Here is a 22802-nt window from a genome sequence, read left to right as displayed (position 1 = left end):
GTTGATAACTGGCCCAATGTTAAAGGAAAAATATCTAAACCCCATCATGTTGTATATTGATTTGGTTCAAATTGAAAATATTTGGATTCTATTTTCATTTCCTTTCTCTCTCTCTCTCTGCCACTCTCTTCAGGCTTGGAAATGGATTTTAGGCCCTGTGGTCTTGTACGCATGTGAAAGAATAATTAGGTTCTGGCGATTTCAACAAGAAGTTGTCATTACCAAGGTATGCATGTAGCTTTATGTCTGAATAAAAGCCTGAGTGTAGATGAAAATTTTTTATTAGCCCAAGTTTTTAATTTGCCATTTTTATTGCAGAACTGTCTGTAATTTAGAGGCTCATCTTCTGTTCTAATAATTGCTTGTATCCTGAGCATCTTTTAGTGTGACTAATTTTGCTGAAGACAGGGATCAGGGCTCCAGACAGCACACAGAATTCTGATAAAGGTTTATTGTACAGCACTGGAATGATCCGCTTTGTCTTTATTTTGCTTTCTCTCTAGGGGGAAATGCAAGGGGAGTGAGTGTGCTTTACATGGGTCATAGTGACTTGAAGGATAATCACTTCTTCACCAAGTAAAGGCACAAATTTTGCAAACAAATAACATTTTCAAATCTATACACTCTCACTGGGGACTACCAAACAGAGGAAAGGGGAAGTCACCATAAGGTTCAGAGCAAGAGGGATCACTGTGGGGAAGAAAAATGGAGACGAAGGATGAAGATGGAGTTCTACCTTCATGAGCAGCATGCTCCTGATAACATTTTTCAGTCTTGCTCCCCATCCTCACATCTCTACATCCTCACAATGTTTACCTTTTGCTGGAGGAAGATGGGAAGGGGTAGACCAAGACCAAAAAAATGCATGCCTAGGAGAGTGAAAAGGTGCCAAATACTCTCCCCCAGCTTTTGAAATGTCCAAGAAGAAACTCTCCGTTAGCCAAGCCTATCCCACTTTGCTAATACAATTTTAACAGAATCCTGTATCTCTGTAGCCGCCTTCATGAAAGCAGATGTATAGAAATTGCTTCCTATTTCTGCTTTAAGCTGTTTCTATGTTGCTGTTTTTAAGTTAAGCACCAAAGGATGTCAGGCTGTATCAAAAGCTAGACTGTAAAACTTCTGGAAACCTACTCGAGCTGTTACTAGGGAGACCATTTAACAGCAGTGTCAGAACAGATACCAGTAGGGAGAGGGAAAACTTAGAACCAATGATTAAAATGCTGTGAAATTCTCTTTTGAACAGAAAAATACTGTCACAGTATCTAGATGCTAGATTTTGTTGCCTTACACCTCTTGTCACAAAAGAAGACAGGAGGGCCTGGAGAGATTTTTCAGGAAACAAGATTGAAATCTAAGAAGGGAAATTAGCTCTTTCCCTCTGATAAGCAGCAAGTCATAAAGCTTTTATAAACACTACTAGAAACCTTGTCCAATGCTTCCCTACATCTAAAACTCAGAGCGGAGTCAGGACACAGGATGAGACTCAACTAAAAAGAAAACAAAACAAGAAAAGAGTTTGAAGTGAGTTTGAAGATTGTTTTTCACTTAGCCTGAAGAAATAAGAGGGTTAATTCACAAGATATTGAGAAAAGACGCAGATCATTTAAAAAGGTAACAAAATGTTCTTAGATGTTAAAAACACAGAAATAATGTGATGACTTATTTTAATAACCCTAAGCATAATAATATGCAAGCTTCACTGTCTTGGGTCTGGTTGACTGTGCTGTGGAAAGCCTGGCCATCAGACACATGGACTCACATGCTAGGCACCAATTGCACCTGGGTGCAGCTATTTCAAACGCCGCCCTCTGAAGGAGAGGAGCATCATTCTTGCTGGGGTTGCAAACACAGATGTGAAAGCGGTGGCACATAGCTTTGGGAGCTAACAGCAGATGGGATATGTAAATTACACCTGAAACAAGCTGATCTAAAATTTTGAACACCTTTGATGGAATGAAAGGTGTTTCTTTATTATTTTGAGGACAAAGGCAAACAACTCTCTTGCTCTCACACAGGTGGTAAGCCACCCCTCTGGAGTCCTGGAACTTCACATGAAAAAGCGTGGCTTTAAAATGGCACCAGGGCAGTACATCTTGGTGCAGTGCCCAGCCATATCTTCGCTGGAGTGGCACCCCTTCACCCTTACCTCTGCCCCCCAGGAAGACTTCTTCAGCGTGCACATCCGGGCAGCAGGAGACTGGACCGCAGCACTACTGGAGGCCTTTGGGGCAGAGGGACAGGTCCTCCAGGAGCCCTGGAGCCTGCCAAGGTTCGTGCCCATTTCTCTCATGTATAAATCGCAGTATTATAAAAAGTAAAGTATCTTAATGCATCAACATGCTACCTGATTCAGCAATATCTTTATTAGATGGTGAGTTTGAGACTGTGTTTAAATTTGAGAATGTGTGTAAAAAGTATAATTTTGTAGACTTCTAGGAGACACACATCTATTCCTGTAAAAAAAAAAAAAAAAAAAAAAAAAAAGACTAATGTTCAGCCAAGAGAGGGTGATCCAGGAAGGAGGTTTCTCTCCCAGGTCCTAAAGCATCACCTAGTTAGTTCTATGCAGCCTGCAATGAGTGAGACAACTCTGGGCATTTTTTTCTAACACAGTCTGAGTTTTTTTTATTATATTTGTCAAGTCGGGTCTTCATAACAAGGATGCTATGTTTCTGTGTCCTTTTCTTATAAAGACCCAAGTCCTATTGGATATAAAGGCCCATACCACTCCAGCATGACCTCATCTTAGCTTTATTCATTATGTCTGCAACCCTATTTCTAAATAAGGTCACGTTCTAAGTACTGAGGTTAGGACTTTAACATATCAATGGGGGACACAACTCAACCCACAGTGTCACTCTATTCAGAAAAGTCTGGGCTCACGCCTGTTATCCCAGCACTTTGGGAAGCCAAGGCAGGCAGACCACTTGAGGTCAGGAGTTTGAGACCAGCCTGGCCAACATGGCGAAACCCCATCTCTACTAAAAATACAAAAATCAGCCGGGTGTGATGGCACGTGCCTGTAATCCCAGCTATCTGGGTGGCTGAGGCAGGAGAATTGCTTGAACCTGGGAGGCAGAGGTTGCAGTGAGCCAAGATCGCGCCACTGCACTCCAGCCTGGGCAACAGGGTGAGACTTTGTCTCAAAAAAAAGGAGGGGGAGGAGAAGGAAAGAAAAAGAAAAAGAAAAAGCCTGGGCACATGACAGAAGTCCCAATGTAAATGACCACTCCTTGGCTCTGTTCAGTAAACAATGGCTTCAGGTCAATTCCCACTCTTCATGCAGGGTTACCCAAAAGCATACAAAGCACACATTTGGGGCTCTGGAAGAACAGGGACACCAAAAAAAAAAATTAGAAAAACATTTTTGGAAGAATTTCATATTTGAAAAGAAGCATCAAGATGGCAGAAGAGATTCCTACTTCTGCCATCCTTGGAGGTTATCAGGAACTACCAAGAAGCAGCCACTGTCATGAGCACTTTGGTAGGGAGCTCGGTAGAGACACTTCAAATGGAAGTTCCTGAGGGCAGGACATTGTCTTTCCTCCTCGGAATCTCCGGTGCCTACAGCAGTGTCTGACACGCAGTGCATACAGAGGAGAGATTTGACAAAAGAATTATTGAAGCCCTGGGGCCAATATGGATTCTTTATCTCATTTAGTTTGACAAATATTTATTGGTGACAAACAAGGTACCACAATAAATTTGAGACACAAAATGTAGTCAGCTTATTGTCCTGCTTTCCCTGTTTTCATAGGCTACTGAGCTGTAACTGCACCCCTGGGCTTGGTTGTATTTAGTGGGTAGGAAGAGTCACAGGCCTCCTTTCAAACACTGGTCCTGAAGAATGGTATGATGCCAAGCCAAGTAGAAACATCATCTGCTCAAGCCAGAGCCCCAAATCAGATGAGAACACCTGACTATTTTCTTTTTTGTAATGGAAAGGAAGCAACGTAATAAAATTTTAAGGTTCATAGTGCAGTGCAAATGCCTAAAATCAGAAATAAAAGTAGGTGCACTACACAGCACCCCGATCCTCATCAACCCCCCCAGCACACACACACACACACACACACACACTCAGGGCACAGTGTCTAACTGCTTTCTCGGTCCCTGCTCTTCCCTTGGCATCACCAAGGCAAAAGCTTTCATCCTTTTTGCTACCTGGCTTCTGCCCTGTGTGTATACACTTATCTGCTCTATCAACCACCCTTCCCCTTCACAAACCAGATAGCATTTCAGCCAGTCCCCCAAGAAGAACTTGGTACTGGTTACTCAGTAGCTGACATGCTTTCTGCCTATGGAGTGCATCACCAGCTGCAAGTTCCAACAGGATCCCCTGGGCCTCCCTGGGCTCATCTGTTCCACTTCCTGCTCCCTCATGGGCTTAGCTCTTCCAGCTTTCTTGTTGTTCACACACACTGAGAATGTAGTCCTCAGTGCCTTTGCCATTGCTGTTCCCTCCACCGGGAATGCTGTTCCCAGCATCTCTGCTGGGCAGCTCCCTCTCTTCCTTCAGGTCTCTGTTCAAATGTCCCCTTCTAGTGAGGCCTTTCCTTCCCACTGCACATGAAACAACCCCCAACAGTCACTCCATCGCCATGATGCCACATGCTGACTTTATTTTTCTTTATAGTACATACCACCACCTGACATGTTAAATACTTATATTTGCTTGATTGTTTACTGTCTATCTCTCCACACTAGAATGGAAGCTCTATGAGAAAAGGAGCTTTGTTTGCTTCACTTTACCATCCCCGGGGCCTAGAACAGGCCCTGACTCTCAGTCGCTCAGTAAGTCATTATGGGCTCAATAAAAATGAGTTGTCATAAACAGAGCTGCTTCCCTCCATTCACTAATTTGTTTCACCCTCTGCCTCTGTATGCGTGTAGGCATATGTATTAGTGGCAAAGCCTTCCAAAAAACTAGAATTTGTTTAAATCTTCAGCATACAAAGAATCAGGATGTTATTGGACTTGCTTGGATGATTTTACAGTTCCCCACTGTTTTAATTTTGAATTAAATCATATTGGGGAGAGCACTATATCTTTTTACTGCTTTGGATCCCAGACAAATTTAATCCAGCCCCTGGAATTTGTGAGTGAGAAGCCCAGGAGGAGAAGCAAGCCCAAAAAAAGAACAGTGAAACCTCTTCCTCTAAGCCCAAGAAAAAGGGAGAGAATGTGAGCTCTTTCAAAAGACTAGACCTTCTGAAGGAAAACAGAGGAATTCCTCAGAGTTGATGGAGTTTTCAGCAAGTTATCCTTTGCCCAGAGCTGGGGCCCGCACTGTGAGAGGAGCTGGGTTCAAAGCCCAGCTTTGTGCATGATCTTGGAGAATGTATGCAACACACTGCCTCAGTTTCCTCGTCTGTACAATGAAGATGACAATAATAGTACTCATGGCTTTGTTTAGGATCAAACATAACAGCCCATAAAAACACTTAACATAATACTTAGCACAAGGTAAGTGCTCAAAGAGTTAGCTACTATTATTATTAGCAAGATAAGAATGGTCACCTACCACAGAGATAGCAATGGAAGTGTTTGTTAGAGGAGTAAATGCAGTCAGTTCAGAGAGATGAGACTGGAACGTAATGGGGTAGGGTGGGGTGCTGCTGAACTACCCAACTAGGACTCACAGGACATGGATGCAGGCAAGACAAATCATTTTCTGAGCCTCATTATTAGAAACGCTGTGTCTAAATCAAGGCAGGGATAGCTGCATAAACGTGATAAACAAGAATTTGTGCAAATGAAGCTGATTCAGATTGTTAAAAATCTGGAGAAATGGAGAAATTTGGGCCCAAAAAAGAACAACTGGGATGTCGTGATAGCTATGTTCAACTATTTAAAGGCCTGAGATGCAAAAAAGGAAAAAGATCTGGAATGTGCTTCTCAGAAAGGCAAAAGATGAGAGTTGTCAGAAGACAGATTTCAGTAAGACATGAGAACAAATTGTCTAATACTTAGAATTGCCCCTAAGTGGAACAAGGTGCCCCGCAGTTTAACATCGGAATATGATCATCTCTCAGGAATGTGGCAGGAGGATTACTGTATTAGCAGGGAACTTAGACTAAATATTTTCTCCTGTAGCTTTGAGTTTCAATTCTAAAGATGTAGAAATTTGTTTATTGTATATTTCTGTGGATTAATTACAAAATTCTTCTTTGGATTTAATTGATATCTTTTTAAATAAGTATCAAATAAATTCCCAATATGACTGATTATTTTTTTAAAATAATGAATTATTTTTAAAAAATGAACAAAAATGAATCTATGGACAGGTTTTTTTTTCTCTCTTTCTCTCAATTTCCTTTATGTAATTATTTATGGAATAATCTACAGTGGGCTAAGATACTAACCATTTCTGGTTAATGATCTTTTATTTTTATTCTTCCATTTCCATATATCAATATGTAATAAAGCCTTATTAATTAAGATTAACTTGAGGAGAGTTCACTTGAATTATTAGGAAGTCTGGCATATAGAATAATTTAAAATAAACCCAATTGAACTTTCATGAACACATAGTAAAGCTCAAATGGGCCAACCTCCGGTGTCTTCAACAGACACCCCTTAGGGAATGGTTATGAATAACTCAGAAACCTTTTAATTAGCATATCTTTGTTCGTATGTAAATGTGTGCTTTTGGAATAGTTGAGGTTATTTAATACATTCTGCTGACTGAAATATTTTAAACATTCCCTTTACAATTTATTCAACCAATTGTTATTGAACAACTTCATGTCAGGGAGCGCTGGGATTACAGCAGTGAGCAAAGACAGCCCTGACTCCTACTTTCCTAGACCTCACAGCTCTAGACAGACATCAATCAGATCATGCATACACACCAATAAATTGTAAAATTACAGCTGTGATGAGCTATAAATTATATAAGAGGGGATTTAACCTAATCTGAGGGGTTCAAGAAGGCTTCCACAGGAAAAGAATGATTGGAATAAGACCTACCAGAGAAATAACTATTAACCAACTAAGGAGAGAGGGAAGAAACTGGAGAAGATGCCAGGCACAGTGGCTCACTCCTGTAATCCCAGCACTTTGGGAGGCCGAAGCAAGCGGATCATGAGGTCAAGAGATCGAGACCATCCTGGCCAAAATGGTCAAACCTCATCTCTACTAAAAATACAAAAAATTTAGCTGGGCATGGTGGCACGTGCCTATAGTCCCAACTACTTGGGAGGCTGAGGCAGAAGAGTCACTTGAACCCAGGAGGCAAAGGTTGCAGTGAGTGGAGATCGCATCACTGTACTCCAGCCTGGTGACAGAGCAAGACTCCATCTCAAAAAAAAAGAAAAGAAAAGAAACTGGAGAAGATTATTCCAAGAGAAAATGGTATCGCATGCAAAGGCCCTGTGGCAGTAGGGAGTACTGTGTATTTAATATTTTAGGAATATTAATATCTCACCAGTGTGAGAACCAGTGATGAGTGATGGAGAAGAACTCAGGGGCCAGTCTGCATAGGACCATGCTAAGGACCCTCTTGTTTATTCAATGAATATACTTTAACCTTATTAAGAAAAATTTGCTAAGCAAAGAAAAATACCAGTGCTACCCAAGGCCTAATTACCACAGATTTTGAGTCTGTATAATCTAAAATAATGGGTTTTAGAAGTTCCACATAACTGACAAATGACTTCAAATTTATATTTATTCCAAATGAATAGCTTCCATTAGACTAAAATTACATAAACCTACTAAGATGTGTGACCCAATGTAAACAGGGGAGAATGACATTAGGAAGAGGAAATAGAAGCCTGCTAAGCTTCCTTGATGCTTCCAGATTTTTCCCTGTGATGGCAGCTGGAGTGGAAAGGGAAATAGCTCTTCCAGCAGCCTCAATGATACTTGCAGCCAAAACAAGCTTCTAAGAACTGTAAGGAGATCATGCCACATGGAAGAGGCCTGAGCTATAGCGAGAGATGTCAGGCTTTGTCCTTCCATGAACAGTGCCTGGGCCAGGACAACCTTGTTGTCTCCCAATAAGGCAGAGCTGGAAATCCTCATGCTAACCCCAGGCTCTCCAAATAGGGCATTTTCAGGCACAGAGTCAATCTCTGCACGCACTGGCAAACATGTCCTATAAAAAGCACCAGCTCCGGATGGTTTTGGATTCATGAGCAAGGTGTTCTGAAGGTCAAATAGGCTGCATTCCTCTGTGATTCCAGGCTGGCAGTGGACGGGCCCTTTGGAACTGCCCTGACGGATGTATTTCACTACCCAGTTTGTGTGTGCGTTGCCGCGGGGATCGGAGTCACTCCCTTCGCTGCTCTTCTGAAATCTATATGGTACAAATGCAGTGAGGCACAGACCCCGCTGAAGCTGAGCAAGGTATGGAAAAATCATTAGTTCACCCTTCCATGGATTAAAAGGTTCAATGTCCTTATATCTATCATCTGCCGATTCTTGGGGAGGATTTTAATTAACTATGAGGGATAAACTCAAGGATCCTTAACTATACTTATTCTTAAAAATCTCCACTCAGTATTACATTTATGAGTAGGGTTATGTCTAATCTTGTTAAAGATGACAAGACATAAATTTTATTGCTTCATTGCCATTACAGGACATGTAATTGCTCATCTCAATAAAATATGGACAGGCTGCAAATGGCTATGTGACTGGGTGGCAGTTCGCAATATTAAGAAGCAACCTCTTCTTAGTCTCTTTAGCTTCAGACTATGGTTGCAAGTGTACAATTCGATGTCCTCCTCTCGTGGACTCAGTCCTAACAAGAAGCCACAATTGGGATTTATTGGCCGGCTTGCTGTGGGGTGGCCATCCCACTCTGAATCTCCCTTTTGTCATTTCCTGTATGTTTTACAACTAGATGCCTCTAGAATTTCTTTCCATCCTTTGTCGTATCTAGACACTCCATCCGATACTTTGACCCTCTTAGGACTAGCAGCAGGCACTAGACCAAAGGTAGGCAAGGAGCCCTGATAACCCAAAGCTGTATGAATGCAGGAGGAGTGCGGATGGCAGACGAGCTTGGTGCTGGGCCCAGTCCTGCATATCTTCTCTGCTTAACCCTTTGTCCACAGTGTCTTCATCTATCAAAGGGAGACGCTTGACTTAACCACCAGGTCTCAATGTGTAAACCATGGGACATCTGTCACCTGACATGATCCACTAAAGAGAATTCCATAGTCAAAGGAACTTAAGCAATGCTCCTGCAACATCCCACTCTAGAAGACATCATCCACTAGCCATTAAATAAGTTCTGCGGGGGTGGGGCGCAGTGGCTCATGCCTGTAATCCCAACACTTTGGGAGATTGAAGTGGGAGGATCACTTGAGGCCAGGAGTTTGACACTAGGCCAGCCTGGGCCACATAGTGAGACATCATCTCTGCAAGAAAATTAAATATTAGGGAGTTCAAAGCAGTGAGCCATGATCGCACCACTGCACTCCAGCCTGGGCAACAGAGCGAGACTCTGTCTCTAAAAAAAGTTCCGCAGAAAAGAGCCTTATTCAGTTTTGTTTCATCTATCTTTCGCAAGCTTATTTAGCCACAGAACCTTTCCTCACCTAACACCTATCAAGAAATCATATTCTATGAAGCATCCCAGGCATTGCGGGCTAGAAGATCTCTAAACTCGGGTCTCTGCCAACTAAGAAACAGGAGTTAGCCATTTCATGAGTTTCCAAGTGACAGGTTCTTGACATACATTTTCTCATTTGAATTTTTTAATCTCCCCAACAACCTTATAAAATAAGTAACACAAGGCCTGTTTTCCAGGTAAGGAACCTGAAGCTTGGAGAGATTAAATTGATTTTCCTGAAAAGACACGGGTAATCAAAGGCAGAATCAGGATTCAAACTCAGGTTCATCTGGCTCTTTCCATGACAAAACCAACACATGGCAGACGTGACCCACAACTCCTCCTGCAATCCTAGAGCAATATTGTAGGAAGACGGTGGGATTCCTGCTCATAGAATTGGCACCTGAATTTTGCTGTCATCAAAGAACATGCCTGATTCCACCCTGACTGAAATACTGCCTGCAGTTCACCTCTCTGATCTGAGTTTCCTGATCCACATAACGGAGAAATAAGAATCCATATCCAACAGGGAGTTTTAATGCTAAATAAGACAAATAATATGGAAATATTCCTATAGAAATGTGTATACAGAAATATGGATGATTATCTAAATGCTGATTGTATCTACCAAAGATATAAGTAGGTTACCAGTACTGCTACTACTAATGGCCTAGATTTATCAAGCACTGACTACCTAACAGCAAGGGAACTGGGCATTTTACATGCAGTATCTCATGCCATCTTTTCATCGTACTCATCATTTTTATTCCCATTTTACAGATGAGAAAACTGAAGCCTGATCACAAAGCTAATAGAAATGATAGTCATTTTGCTAAATGCTCATAATAGCTCATTCAGATAGGTAATATTCTCAATACTGATGAGGACCCTGACACACAGAGAGCTAAATAATACTAGAACTAGAGTTTGAATCTAGATCCTTCTGGCACCAAAGCTCATCTTCTTTCCTCTACACCATAATATATTTAACAAAGCAAGCAAAACAGTGACTGGGATATTTGGACCTCACAGCAATGCTTTGTTTTGGTTCATGATGATTTTTCAGCCACCCTAAGTTCTTCCTTCCCTCTTGCTGCCTACCAAGTAAATCCCACTTAGAGAGGTGGCTCACTGCTTCATGGTTTCCATGACACTAAAAGTCACTTCATGCTTCACAGGAAGGTGGTGGTGGATAGCGTGTCTCACTTTCATTCACTCACTAATCCAACTAATATTTCAAGTCCTGCTCAAAGACATGCAAAGTCTCATTCTCATCATACCCAACTCACAATCACCTCCCCCTTCTCTTAACCTCCACCACTCCTTTGCTGCCCTCCTGTTATGTCACATATCTTTCCTGTATTAAGATTCGTGAAATAATCTTATTTTCTCTAACAGAGTGTGAGTTCCTTGAACATAGCTTCTCTGGATATCTTCGTGTATATATATATATATATACACACATACCTATATAATATGTGATAACTATATATATAGTAAAAATATTGAATAAATCAATGAGTGAATAAATGTCTACATGTCCAAAAGAATAAACAATGGCTTCTGTACACAATTTTCTTTAAAATTTAAGGGTATTAAGGTTTTGTTTATGTAACCAAAAAAATTGTTCAATGATTTTTACTAAATTCCAATTACTTTACTAGGAATATAGAGGAAAAATCTTATAAGAACCCCCCAAAATTTTAAAATTCATACAGGAGCCTACAAAATCTTAATTCTGCCTCCTTTCTCAGCATTCCATTGTCATTCCTGGGCTCTGCTTGTGGCGTTTCTCAAGGCTTTCAGCACTGCAGTCACCACAAAACCATAAAATAGGGACATTGATCTCTATTCCAAGAAACAGAAACTGTAGGGTAAAAAATATAAAAGCAATGTTTTCATTGCTTATAAAAATATGAGGGACTATTTGGACATGACTCAGCTGAAAATAAGGGCAGAAATAATGTCATATGGGAGAAAGGAAGCTAAAGTGTGGAATCGTAAAATAACTTAAAGGTCCTCATCTCCTAGCTTTGCATAGGACCATGAAAGTCAGTATCTGTACTTCGAGCAGAGATGATTTGTCCAAAGTCACCCAGCTGGTTCACCACTGAGTCAGGACCTGAGCACGTGTTTCTGATTTCTGCTTCAAAGCTCTTTTATGGAAGAAGTGAGGTTTTCATGCTATTGAAAGTTTGGGCTGAAAATTACACTTCAGATCCAATTCCTTAGCGTCTGCAGGCAAGAGAACAGGTTTAGGAAGTTTCTCTCTTTTAAAGCAACTTTGTGTTGGTTTGAGTATAGCTACCATTAGGCTTATGTAACTAATATTTGTCAGGGCTACCTACATGCTTTTGAGATATAAAGACTACTCCTTCCACTAAACTGTCAGCATCTATGTAATTTTCGAAGTGTCGCAGAGCAAAGTAGTACATATTTATCTAACGGTGTCTTCACAATTTTAAGTCTGGACTATAGTTTTCAGATTGTCCTCTTTTGTAATAAGGAAGGAAAGGACAACTCGCATAGGCGCTGAGAGCCGGAATTTTAAGCTTAAATGGTTAACCGCAATTAGGTGAGATTTTTTTTTCCTCCATGTGTAGAAACACTGGTTGGCATAAGGCATACGTTTTTACACACAAAACTCAAGTTGCAAGTCTACAGGAAAAAATGTGCACCAAAGTTTTCTCAGTTGTCACCATTGCAAACTAGAACTTCTTTACCCTTCTCCTCTGCTGCACTATTCTAGAAAACTTCTAAGTAAAATGCAGGAGCATAACCAATAAGACGCCTGCCACTCCCTTAGTGGGAAGCGTCAAAAGTAGTACTTTCCATTTGAAGCTGATGTCTTAAAATCTCTTTGTTTCTAAGTACCTTTTATTTTGAAATATCTGGGAGGGGGCGGGGAGTGGAAGGGGAGGGGGAAGAATGGGCAGGAGGGGATTTCCCAAGAAGGCCAAATAACAAGAAGTATAATAATGGCTTGCTGTGATGAAAATGGAAAAAAGTTGTAATACATGAAAGAAATATTTTCAACGCAGAAGTAAGAGCCAAACTTCACTGAGTTGAAGGCAGCTGAGAACGCTGCGCCCCTGTGGGATGAGGAAAGGCTGAGGCTGGTTGAGAATTCTCTGTGATGCAATATGGAGGAAACTGAATGCTAGGGGTGAAAAATGCCCTCTAGCGATAAAGTCCTCCACCTCCTGCCTAACGGGTATGATTAATTCTACATCACACTCAATTTGTGAAAAGAGCTCTTGAAAAAAAGGACGGTTTGCTTGTGCAAACTGTCAAAATGATGAATGAAATAGGTGTGTATGAATGGGGAGGGAGGGGGAAGATTGCTGACATAAATAGATTGGCTTACACATTTTAGTTCTCCCTAATATCACAGCTGTGCAGTCAGAACTGAGAGAACTGCCATTTGCAAGATGCGGTTCGTTTTCTTAACTGCATATGTAGTCTTCAGACTACAATACAATAGAATATACAAAAACTGAGATAATCTCATTTCTTCATAAATTTTCTTCCTTCATCAGCTCCATAATATATAACCATGATAATGGGTATTTATAGTGTGTCCCATGCAAAATGGCCTTTGGGTTCTTAACCTAATATAATAAACAGATAATTCAAATAAAAAGACAGCACGGGCCAGTGGGAACAAGGGAAAGAGGCCAAAAAAGACAAAAAATCCATACGCTACTAAAATATATTAATAAAACAAAGGAGGGCCTGCTCTCTTTTCTAGTGAATGAAAAATGCATTTAATTTAATCTGTTTACTTTGAGAAATTATTTACTTTCACTTTCCCTCACACTGGAGCTCTGGCTACTCCTGGAATTGATCATCTCTGCTAACCACCAAGATTCCTGCCATCAGTTGGCCTCTTCAGGAGGGGCCATTCATGCCTCTCCTAAAGAAACGTATGCTTCTTGTCTTTCCTTGGAGGGCCTCAAAAGGCCTCAGTACCCCATCAGCCCTCACCATTGCTCTGTGCGGAAATGACCAGTATTAATATGTTTGATATCTTGGTCTATTAACCACAGATTGCGTGACTACAGTCTTCTTGTAAAAGAGTCCAGTGAAATACACAAACATTTTAAAATCTCCCTTCACCTCCCTCCCCAAACTAAACCCCTCCCCAACTTTGCTCTCTAAGAAACCCACCATCAAACAGTTGAATATGTCTCATTCCATTCCTTTTCCATGCATTTATATGCATATACCTATACGCATTCATGCATAAATAGGGATACGTGTGTGTAGAAGGAAGAGGAAGTGCAATTTGTTTTGTTTTTCATTAAAGCATAACTTGGGGCACCTTCAGTGTCAATATCTGATGATCTGTTTCATTTTGTTTGATGTCTTTAGAGTATTCCATAGTATGGATAGAGCACAATTTATGGAATCATTCTGCTATTAAATAATGTTTCAGGCCAGGTGTGGTGGCTCACACCTGTAATCCCAGCATTTTGGGAGGCCAAGGTGGGCGGATCACCTGAGGCCAGGAGTTGGGGACCAGCCTGACCAACATGGCAAAACCCCATCTCTACTAAAAATACAAAAATTAGCCAGGCGTGGTGTCAGGTGCCTGTAATCCCAGCTACTTGGGAGGCTGAGGCATAAGAATTGCTTGAACCTGGGAGGCAGAGGTTGCAGTGAACTGAGATTGCACCACTGCACTCCAGCCTAGGGGATAGAGCGAGACTCTGTCTCAAAAAAAAAAAAAAAAAAAAAGAATGTTTCAGTTGTCCAACAAGGATTATTAACTGTAATTAGACCAAACGGAGGCCCAAAAGAGATCAGTCCTCAGCACAGGGCAAAGTAGCAATATAGTCATGAAATAGTTAACATTGAGGATAATGACATTCAGAAAATGTCTTAAGGATGAAAAATGATTGACAAAGCCTGGTCTTGGCCTTATAATGGTTCACCAGAAAAACAATTTTATAACTGTATCACTTTAAACTAGAAGTTTTACACATTAGGTAGGCTTATCATTAAGAAGAAATATTTCTTCTTTTTATTTCTTCTTATTTGCTATTGTATTAATCCAGGATTCCCTTAACAAAAACAAAATAAAAACCAGGACGATAAGAGTGATCATTTATTGAGGAGGTAATATATTTTCTAAACACCAGTCTTTATCTTTCCACAGAGAGAAATTCTCCTTTTGGAAAATGATCCTGATTCCCCTCTATGCAGAGTTTCTGTCATCCTGCTGGTTTCAAGCTTCTGTCTGTTCTGTTCTTTCTTTTGCACAGTGTGGGTTGCAGAGGCATGCTGCCCAGCAGGAGGCAGGTGGCACTGCAAGCCACTGCCCTTCTCCTTGAGGAGGCGATGGTCAAGGTGGGCCCCTGGCTCCCTGTAAAACGCCTCTAGGTGAGTTTAGCACACACCGAGCCTGGTGAGGGGCTTCCCCTTCATGGAGCACATCTTCATGATGAATGCTGAGATTCTAGTTCTGACACTGGTGCTGGAGGTCAAGTTTGGCTTCCCTTCTCAGTGACCAGGAGTGACCAGTGGGAACACATGCCAAGCAAGGCGCATGTCCCTCTTTGCTCTATAATATATTGTCTTCATTCTTCATTCTCTAAGCTCCTCCAAATGACAAACAAGGATAGTAACAATAGCAGCTAACATCTTCTGAGCACTTACTGTGTCTGCCAGACATTGCGTTAAATGCTTCAGTAAAACATATCCTTTCATCCTCACAATAACCTCAGGAGCTATTGTTCTGTGTTTATTGCCATTTTACATACGCAGTAATCTAGGTTCAAGTTAAATAACTTTTGCCCAGTTGCACAAGTTATTTGCAACTTCTACCTGCATGGTGAAGCCAGCAGCAGTCTACGACAGCAGATGGGCCTCATAGGCTCACAACACTGAGTTATTGTACCATGCTACACTATATCCTAAACCTGTATTCTTGTGTACACTTTCCTTGTTTAGAGGGGTTCTGGGCCATAAATAAATACATAGGTAAATAATTTTTTTTCCGTTTCATCCTCTGGAAATTTATTTTGGATATAAAGACATACAGATTGCATTTGTGAAAGTGCCCTCTGCCTGTGTTCATGGATATCTATTCAAGATACGACACAAGTTTTGGAGATATAATCACCTGAAAGCATCCAACTTTGATTAAAGAGTCTGAGCTCTCATAGTAACACAGATTGGTAGTGCTTCTCAATTCATTTTCTGAAACTGTTTATCAAAATTTAGCACAGTTCCATTTCCTACTGGCCCCAGACCTCTTTGACCTCATCCCTATGTGGTGCTGAAGAATTCTTAAAGAGAAGCCTTGGCTTGGGAAAACATGAAAATGAGAAGGGACATACAGAGAGCCCAACCTTGTGACTGTCACTCAGACCCAAGCCCTTTGCAAATGGACATGGCTGAGTTTGGGCTGATCGTTAGTGCTTGGGAATGATGTGAAACTAAGGTCTGTGACAGGCCACATGCACACAGAACCCCTCAACCCCATGATAGTCCCAAAGTGGTCTCCCAAAACATCTAGGCATCCACTATATCTACAAGAATGTGGCTGGGCACGATGGCTCATGCTGGTAATCCCAGCACTTTGGGAGGCTGAGGTGGGTGGATCACTTGAGGTCAGGAGTTCGAGACCAGCGTGGCCAACATGGTGAAATCCCACCTCTACTAAAAAATACAAACTTAGTCATGCATGGTGGCACATACCTGTAATCCCAGCTACTTGGGAGGCTGAGGCAGGAGAACCACTGAAAAAAAAGTGTTGGATGAGTCCTGTAAAAAAATAATAATTTTATTACTCTGAAAGTTCAAAACTTTTGTTATTTTACTGAGAATGACTTTCTATATAATAAAATCTTTTAAAGTAAACTCAGGTATTTTTGGTCTCTGAGATCAGCTATGGAATTCTGAAAAGGCATGCTTTCTACAGGTAGCTGATTTCAGGGTTGTTTTATTTTTGGAGACTAAGGTGGCATGAGCATTGGAAAGCACAGATCACAGAGTTGTAGCCTATTGTTTGGGATACTTGGTCTCTCATTGACCAGGTCCTTTCTCATGGGCGAAACGCAGACGCGGAACTCTTATGTCCCTTCCCAGTGAGCATCCCCCACCATTAGAAGATGAAAGAAAGTCAAAGTAAATACCTTTTGCTTCTGTTCAAAGTCCCTTTCTTTCTTTTTCTGCCTGAAACACTTCTACTGAGCCTATCCATTTTTCCTCCATAGGCTCTTACACCAAAGCTGCCCAGTGTCACTTTACAAGTCAATTACGGAGGGAAAAACACACAAAGCCATTACTAGGAAGCAAAAAGTATAAAAGCCTTGACAAACCCTAAGAATACTGACACGCAGCTAGGCCACGAGAAAGTAAGGAAGGATTTCTATTTGAAAGGATAAAGTTTCATGTACGGAGGAAGATAAGTTGGGGATAGTTTTCAAGAAAGGATGACTGGGACTAGATTTGAAATTGGAGGATTTTTTTATAAAGCAAATGTTCTGGTTTATTATCCATCTATGAATGTGTTTTAAGCATGTTCCTTAAGGAGTGGGAAAGAGAGAAAATAAATCAATGATATTTGCTCTATGCCCAATGCCATAGTCTGAGATGAAACAGGCTACCAAGGCCAGGGAGGAGGTGGTCGTGCGTAGGTGAGCACTGCATTAATTCGGCCAGTAGATTTTTCATTTCCACCCAGAGCAAAGCAAGGCAAAATGAGAGCTAAGGTTTTCAAAGAGTAATTTGGATTAGGCACTATACAAAGCGAAAAGAAAGCAGATAGCAGTATTCATCACCAACCTCGAATATAAAATCTGCCTTTCTAACTGGCTTCCTTTCTGCCTCCCTCACCTTCCATACCCTGTGTCTATTCTCAATACAGCAGCCAGAGAGATCCTGCCACCTGCCGCAGGCCATGGAACTCCCTTCTCTCCAACTCCCTGTGCTTTCCTGTCTCTCGGGAGGGAAAGTCAACGACGGCCCCAAAGCCCTACAACGCCATGGCTCTCCCAGCCCTCCCCTCACCCACCTCCTTGCTCTGCCCGCCCTCTCTGGGCTCCAGCCACACAGGCCGCCAGGCTCTTCCTAGAAAGGCCTCACTCAGGACCTCTGCACTTCCCACCATCTGCAGAGCCCTTCCCCTAAGCATTTGACTCCCTCAAATTTTCCAGGTCTTTGCTCCAATGTCCCCTTCTCATGAAGAGGGGACATGAATCTCCACGAATTCACGGTTAGTGTCCATCCATTATTGACTCAACAAATATGTACTGAATGCCTCCTATGTCTCCAGACTGTTCTACACCCTGGAACTATAAAAGTGAACACAAGAGGCCAAAAACAAGAGAGGGCTCATTGAGCCCCCGTTTGACCATTCAACTTAATATTGCAACACTTCCTAGCCCGCCTGGGGTTTCTGCATGCACTTCTCACCATCTGACATAGCCTGTATTCTACTTATCTATCATCTTCCTTTTCCCTCTAAGATGCAAATTTTAAGAGAACAGCAATTTTTTTTTTTTTTTTTTTTTTTTTTTTTTTTTTTTTTTTGGCCCTGTCTTGTTCACTTGTATAGTTCCAGAGCATAGAAGAGTCTGGACAGGTAGGAAGCACTCAACACATATTTGCTGAATCAGTGAACGGATGGATGAACGTGAGCCCCTTGCTCATGGGGATTCAGAGAGCGTCACAAAGGGAACCCCCCGCTTAGCTCTGCCTGGAGAGGCTGTGCACAGATCATCCCCAGGAAGAAATAAGTGTCAGGAAAAGAAAGGCAACCCTCTCTCTTCCTGAGAAAAGAAGGTTATTGCACTTAGAGACTGAGGGATTATTTGTCCTGAAATTAATATCTTAAGTCCCCTTGTGAACAGGAGCTGTCCAACAAATATGTGGGCCTATCTTGAAAGAAGAGGCCTTATTCTCAACATCTTTTACTCTTACAGATAATTAATATTATAAAGTCCTGCCTAAACATGAAGAGAATAGGCAAGATGTTTAGCTTTGAAATAAACTTTTTTATTTTTGTCTCATGAATTTGATCTATTAATTAAATCTCATTTATATCTCTGATTATATGATTGTGAGCTTACCAGCTGGCTGGCAGAGAGGGAGAGAAAAGGACATTGATCACTGGATAAGGTATTTCCAGGTAGGGATTTACCAGGCAGCAGCTGGAATCAAGACCAGCCCTCATGGACATTGTTAAGCCATAGAGAGATCTCTTTGAGGAGAAGGCACAAGAGAGAGAGGTGTGGGCAGCAAGAGGTGGGAGTGTGAGAAAAATTGGGAGAATTAATAGATTTATCTCCTGTGGTTTCTTCTAGATGCAATTATTTGAAATTCAAAGCACAAAAACTAAGCTTTTATTTTAGCAAACCCGAACTACTTTTTGTCACATGCCATTTGCTTAACACCGAGAGTTAAAAAAATAATTCTTCCTAGTCATAATTTCATTATAGCAGTTGACACACAGGCACAGCCACCACCCACCAGCTTTCTTGGACACTGATATGTTTCACTGAGAGGAAATTTCTGGCCTGTGTGACTTGATTCTGAAATTACCATAATCTCCACTCTCCAGAGGCCGTAGCTAGTGAAGTGGATTAGTGTCCAAGCCTTTGGGGTCTCTGGAGAAGAAAGTTCAAATCCAGAGCTTAGGTCATAAGTAAAGATGAAGGGGTTGGTCTAACGGTTTATCCCCCTTTGGGAGCAGTAAAAGGCACAGCTAGTTATGATTATTAATCTTGTTCAGAAGCAGCACAGCCAGAAATGTGGTGAGTTGATCCTCATCCAGAGAAACTGGCATGGCCCACAGGCTCCTGACTCTCTGAATTCACTCTGGGCTTTTTCAAACACATTGTGAATTTTTTCAAAAGAAATCACAGTGTGACTGTTTGTTCACTGACAGGAAAAAAAAAGAAAGCATGTTATTTTGCAGAAGTGCCCATTTGGGCTCAAATAATTTAATGGAGATAAAGTAGTCTGTGATTATCAGCACATATGAAAAGAGAATAGATCCGTTTACTTACCTTCTCTCTTGACAGGTGTATTTCTACTGGATTTGCCGGGATGCAAGAGCTTTTGAGTGGTTTGCTGATCTCTTACTCTCACTGGAAACACGGATGAGTGAGCAGGGGAAAACACACTTTCTGAGTTATCATATATTTCTTACTGGCTGGGATGAAAATCAGGTACTGATAAGACTCTGAGAATAAGCAATATTGCTGAACTCATCTAATAGCAATGAGGAACAATTTCAATAATGAGCTATGTAGCACTCTGATAGCATGACAGAATTATTTTTATGTTCTTAAAAAGGAAAGGAGAATAAAATAAAATCAGATTAGCAAGAGTGATTCAAGTTTTAATAATCAAAGAACCAAAAAAAGAAGCTACAGTTAATTTGCTGGGGAATAGAAAGGGTCAGACAATGGAAGACAATCCAGAGGCTGGAAATCCCAAATAAATTTGCATTTGTCCCTTTAAAAGTGACATCAAATGAATATTACTGATTGGCTGTATCATCTTGTTGAGTTCCTGACTGGTTCTATTTCTGTGCCTTGAGCTGTTCAGAGTTAAGCAAAAGATTCCTAGGTGTTTACATTCAACATTTTGTATTGCAAAGTATGTGAGCATCTATAGAAAATAATTATTATGAATACATGATTTGTCCAGAGTCTGTTCTCTTAAGGTGTTCTTAGAAATTGTGTGCACGTATGTTTATTTACCTAAGATTAAGATGATCTTTTGTTTTGGCAGGTGTTCTGCAGTATATCGTATTAATGAAATATTAAGATTGAATTTACCAAAAATAATGTATACCAAAATATTGACTATGGTAGTATTTCAATGTTGATACTATTGAATGATAGCTATTACATTGTAATCCATTTTAACTCCTCAAATAGGGGAATTAACAATGAAGTGATTACTAGGTTACACAATATATATTCTAATCAGCAGCTATTATTGATATATACTTTTAAGGAAAGTGTATTTGAGCCTGGGAGATTGGCATTAATCACTACATTTACAAATGAATGCTCTGTGTGTGTACATCACACATACACACACACACAAGTGCACGCACGCACACACACACACACACTCACACACACACACTGGCCTTATAGAACATCACTGTAATTTGACTCTGCTTCTGCAAATGAATAAGACTGTGCTAGAAATTCAGTAGCTTAATGAATTTTTATGGTCTTATTTGCAGTCCTTCTTAAATATTTAATCCTTTGGGATAATTTCAAATGTAGCTTTCTTGGGAACTAGGCTTGAAACATCTTAATGAATTATATAGTGTTAATTATGTTTTCCAAACAAACACTTTCCTTATTCAAGTGGGATTTTTGACTGATGAACAGTTTGGTGAAGTAGAGACAGCTTCTGTCTTCTGCTTTCAAGTACTGTGCCTGCTCTTCTACTCTAAGGTGCATTGATCCCAGAGTGCACCTAGGTATTCCCTGCCAACTGGGAGCTGTGGGACTGAGGTTCTCATAACCGAGAACTGAAGTTGATTTGGTGACAACACAATCCTGCCCCCTCCCGTCTCTACTACTTCCAAGAATATGCTATAAAATATACATTTTTTTCTAAACACAAGTAAATTAAAATAGATGTCTTACATTTTTGCCATGACATGTTGAAAATTATTTCGACTCCTAAATTTCAGGCAGAAAAATCACTAATTTCAACATTTAAAGGAAAAATAATGGGTGCATTCTGTCGGGAAAGAATCAAGAGGCTGTTTTAGAAATACCCAATTGTTAAACTGAATTCAACAACCTCAAAGTGGCAAAATGACAAGAACAGAAGGGACAGATGGAAGAGGTATTGTGAAGGGCAAATCAACAGAGTTTGGAGATTAATTGAACATTGGGCTGAGAAATATGGGACAAATATCATTCCAAATGTTTGAACATCAGTGATTGGCAGTACCACAAGTGTAAGTAGGGAAGGCCCTTTTTGTATGTGAAATGGTGCCCGAACTTCTCAGCAAGGACTTTAAGGCCCTTCCCAGCCTGATTCCCACTCACTAGCTGTGTCCCACCCCCATCGGTTTCCTCTGGCACCAGAGCCACCAAAGGATGCATGTTCACCCGTCACACTGTGCACGGTCACACACCCATGGCTTTGCTCGTTCTCTCCCCACACCTGACATGTCACTTAACACCCTCTGCCACTGTTCCCCACCTTCTTTTTGCTCGGAGTCCTATAACCCAATTCTTTTCCAGCAGTAGCTCTGCCACCTGGGGTCAGACTTGCCTGCTCACAACTTCCTACAACCTGGATTTCTTTTTATATTTTCTTTATTTTTTAGATTCAGAGGGTATGTGTGCCCATTTGTTACATGGGTATAGCGCATACTGGTGGGGTTTGGGCTTCTAGTGTACCCATTACCCAAATAGTGGATATCATACCCAGTAGGTTCTTTGTCAACCCTTACTCCCTTCTCACCATCCCCCCGTTTTGGAGCCCCCAGTGCCTGTTATTCCCATCTTTATGTCCATATGTGCCCGTTGTTGAGCTGCTGCTTATAAGTGAGAATATAGAGTATTTGGTTTTTTGTTTCTGAGTTAGTTCACTTAGGATAATGGCCTCCAGCTCCACCCATGTTGCTGCAAAGAACATGATTTCATTCTTTTTATGGCTGCATAGTATTCCATAGTATGTATATAACATGTTTTCTTTGTCCAGTCAACTGTTGATGGACACGTAGGTTAGTTCCATGATTCTGCTATTGTGAATACTGCTATGATGAACATATGAGTTCAGGCGTCTTTTTTATATAATTGGCCTGGATTTCTGAGATCTGACCTGCCATTGTCTCCTGACCTGTTGGGACACTTCCACTATTTTCAGCTAAACCTCCCTAGATTCAACTACTTTTTTAGACTGGAGAGAAGGTCAGCCAGGAAAGTCAGGCTTACAGTGGGAACCTGGGGCATGAGTTACACCCAGCAGGGTTGTTACCCAAACTGGTCAGGGTCAGGATGAGTCAGAGGGTGAGAATGAATAGAGCACCACATAGGGGTCTAAGAGATGAGCACTGGGAACACAGATCCCCAGAAGTGAGGAGCAAGGTAGCTACCAGAATGCAGAAGGGGCTAAAATAAATGACAGCAACTTAAAACATGATCATGGCCAGGTGTGGTGGCTCACGCCTGTAATCCCAACACTTTGGGAGGCCAAGGCGGGTAGATCATGAGGTCAGGAGATCAAGACCATCCTG

General features: G+C 41.2%; 1 protein-coding gene across 1 annotated transcript in view; it reads left to right on the top strand.

Annotated features, from left to right (window-relative positions):
• Window positions 1-22802, top strand: part of NOX3 (NADPH oxidase 3) — a 60274-nt gene that overhangs the window by 24646 nt on the left and 12826 nt on the right. Inside the window, exons 8-11 of the mRNA XM_024248914.3 lie at window positions 134-226; window positions 2019-2272; window positions 8193-8355; window positions 19603-19749. Coding sequence (XP_024104682.2) covers window positions 134-226; window positions 2019-2272; window positions 8193-8355; window positions 19603-19749 — 657 coding nt within the window. The remainder of the gene's footprint in view (window positions 1-133; window positions 227-2018; window positions 2273-8192; window positions 8356-19602; window positions 19750-22802) is intronic.

The sequence above is a fragment of the Pongo abelii genome, chromosome 5 (assembly GCF_028885655.2).
Source record: "Pongo abelii isolate AG06213 chromosome 5, NHGRI_mPonAbe1-v2.0_pri, whole genome shotgun sequence".
Lineage (NCBI taxonomy): Eukaryota > Metazoa > Chordata > Mammalia > Primates > Hominidae > Pongo > Pongo abelii.
Note: the sequence above shows the minus strand (reverse complement) of the source record. Positions and strands in the feature narration are given on the sequence as shown.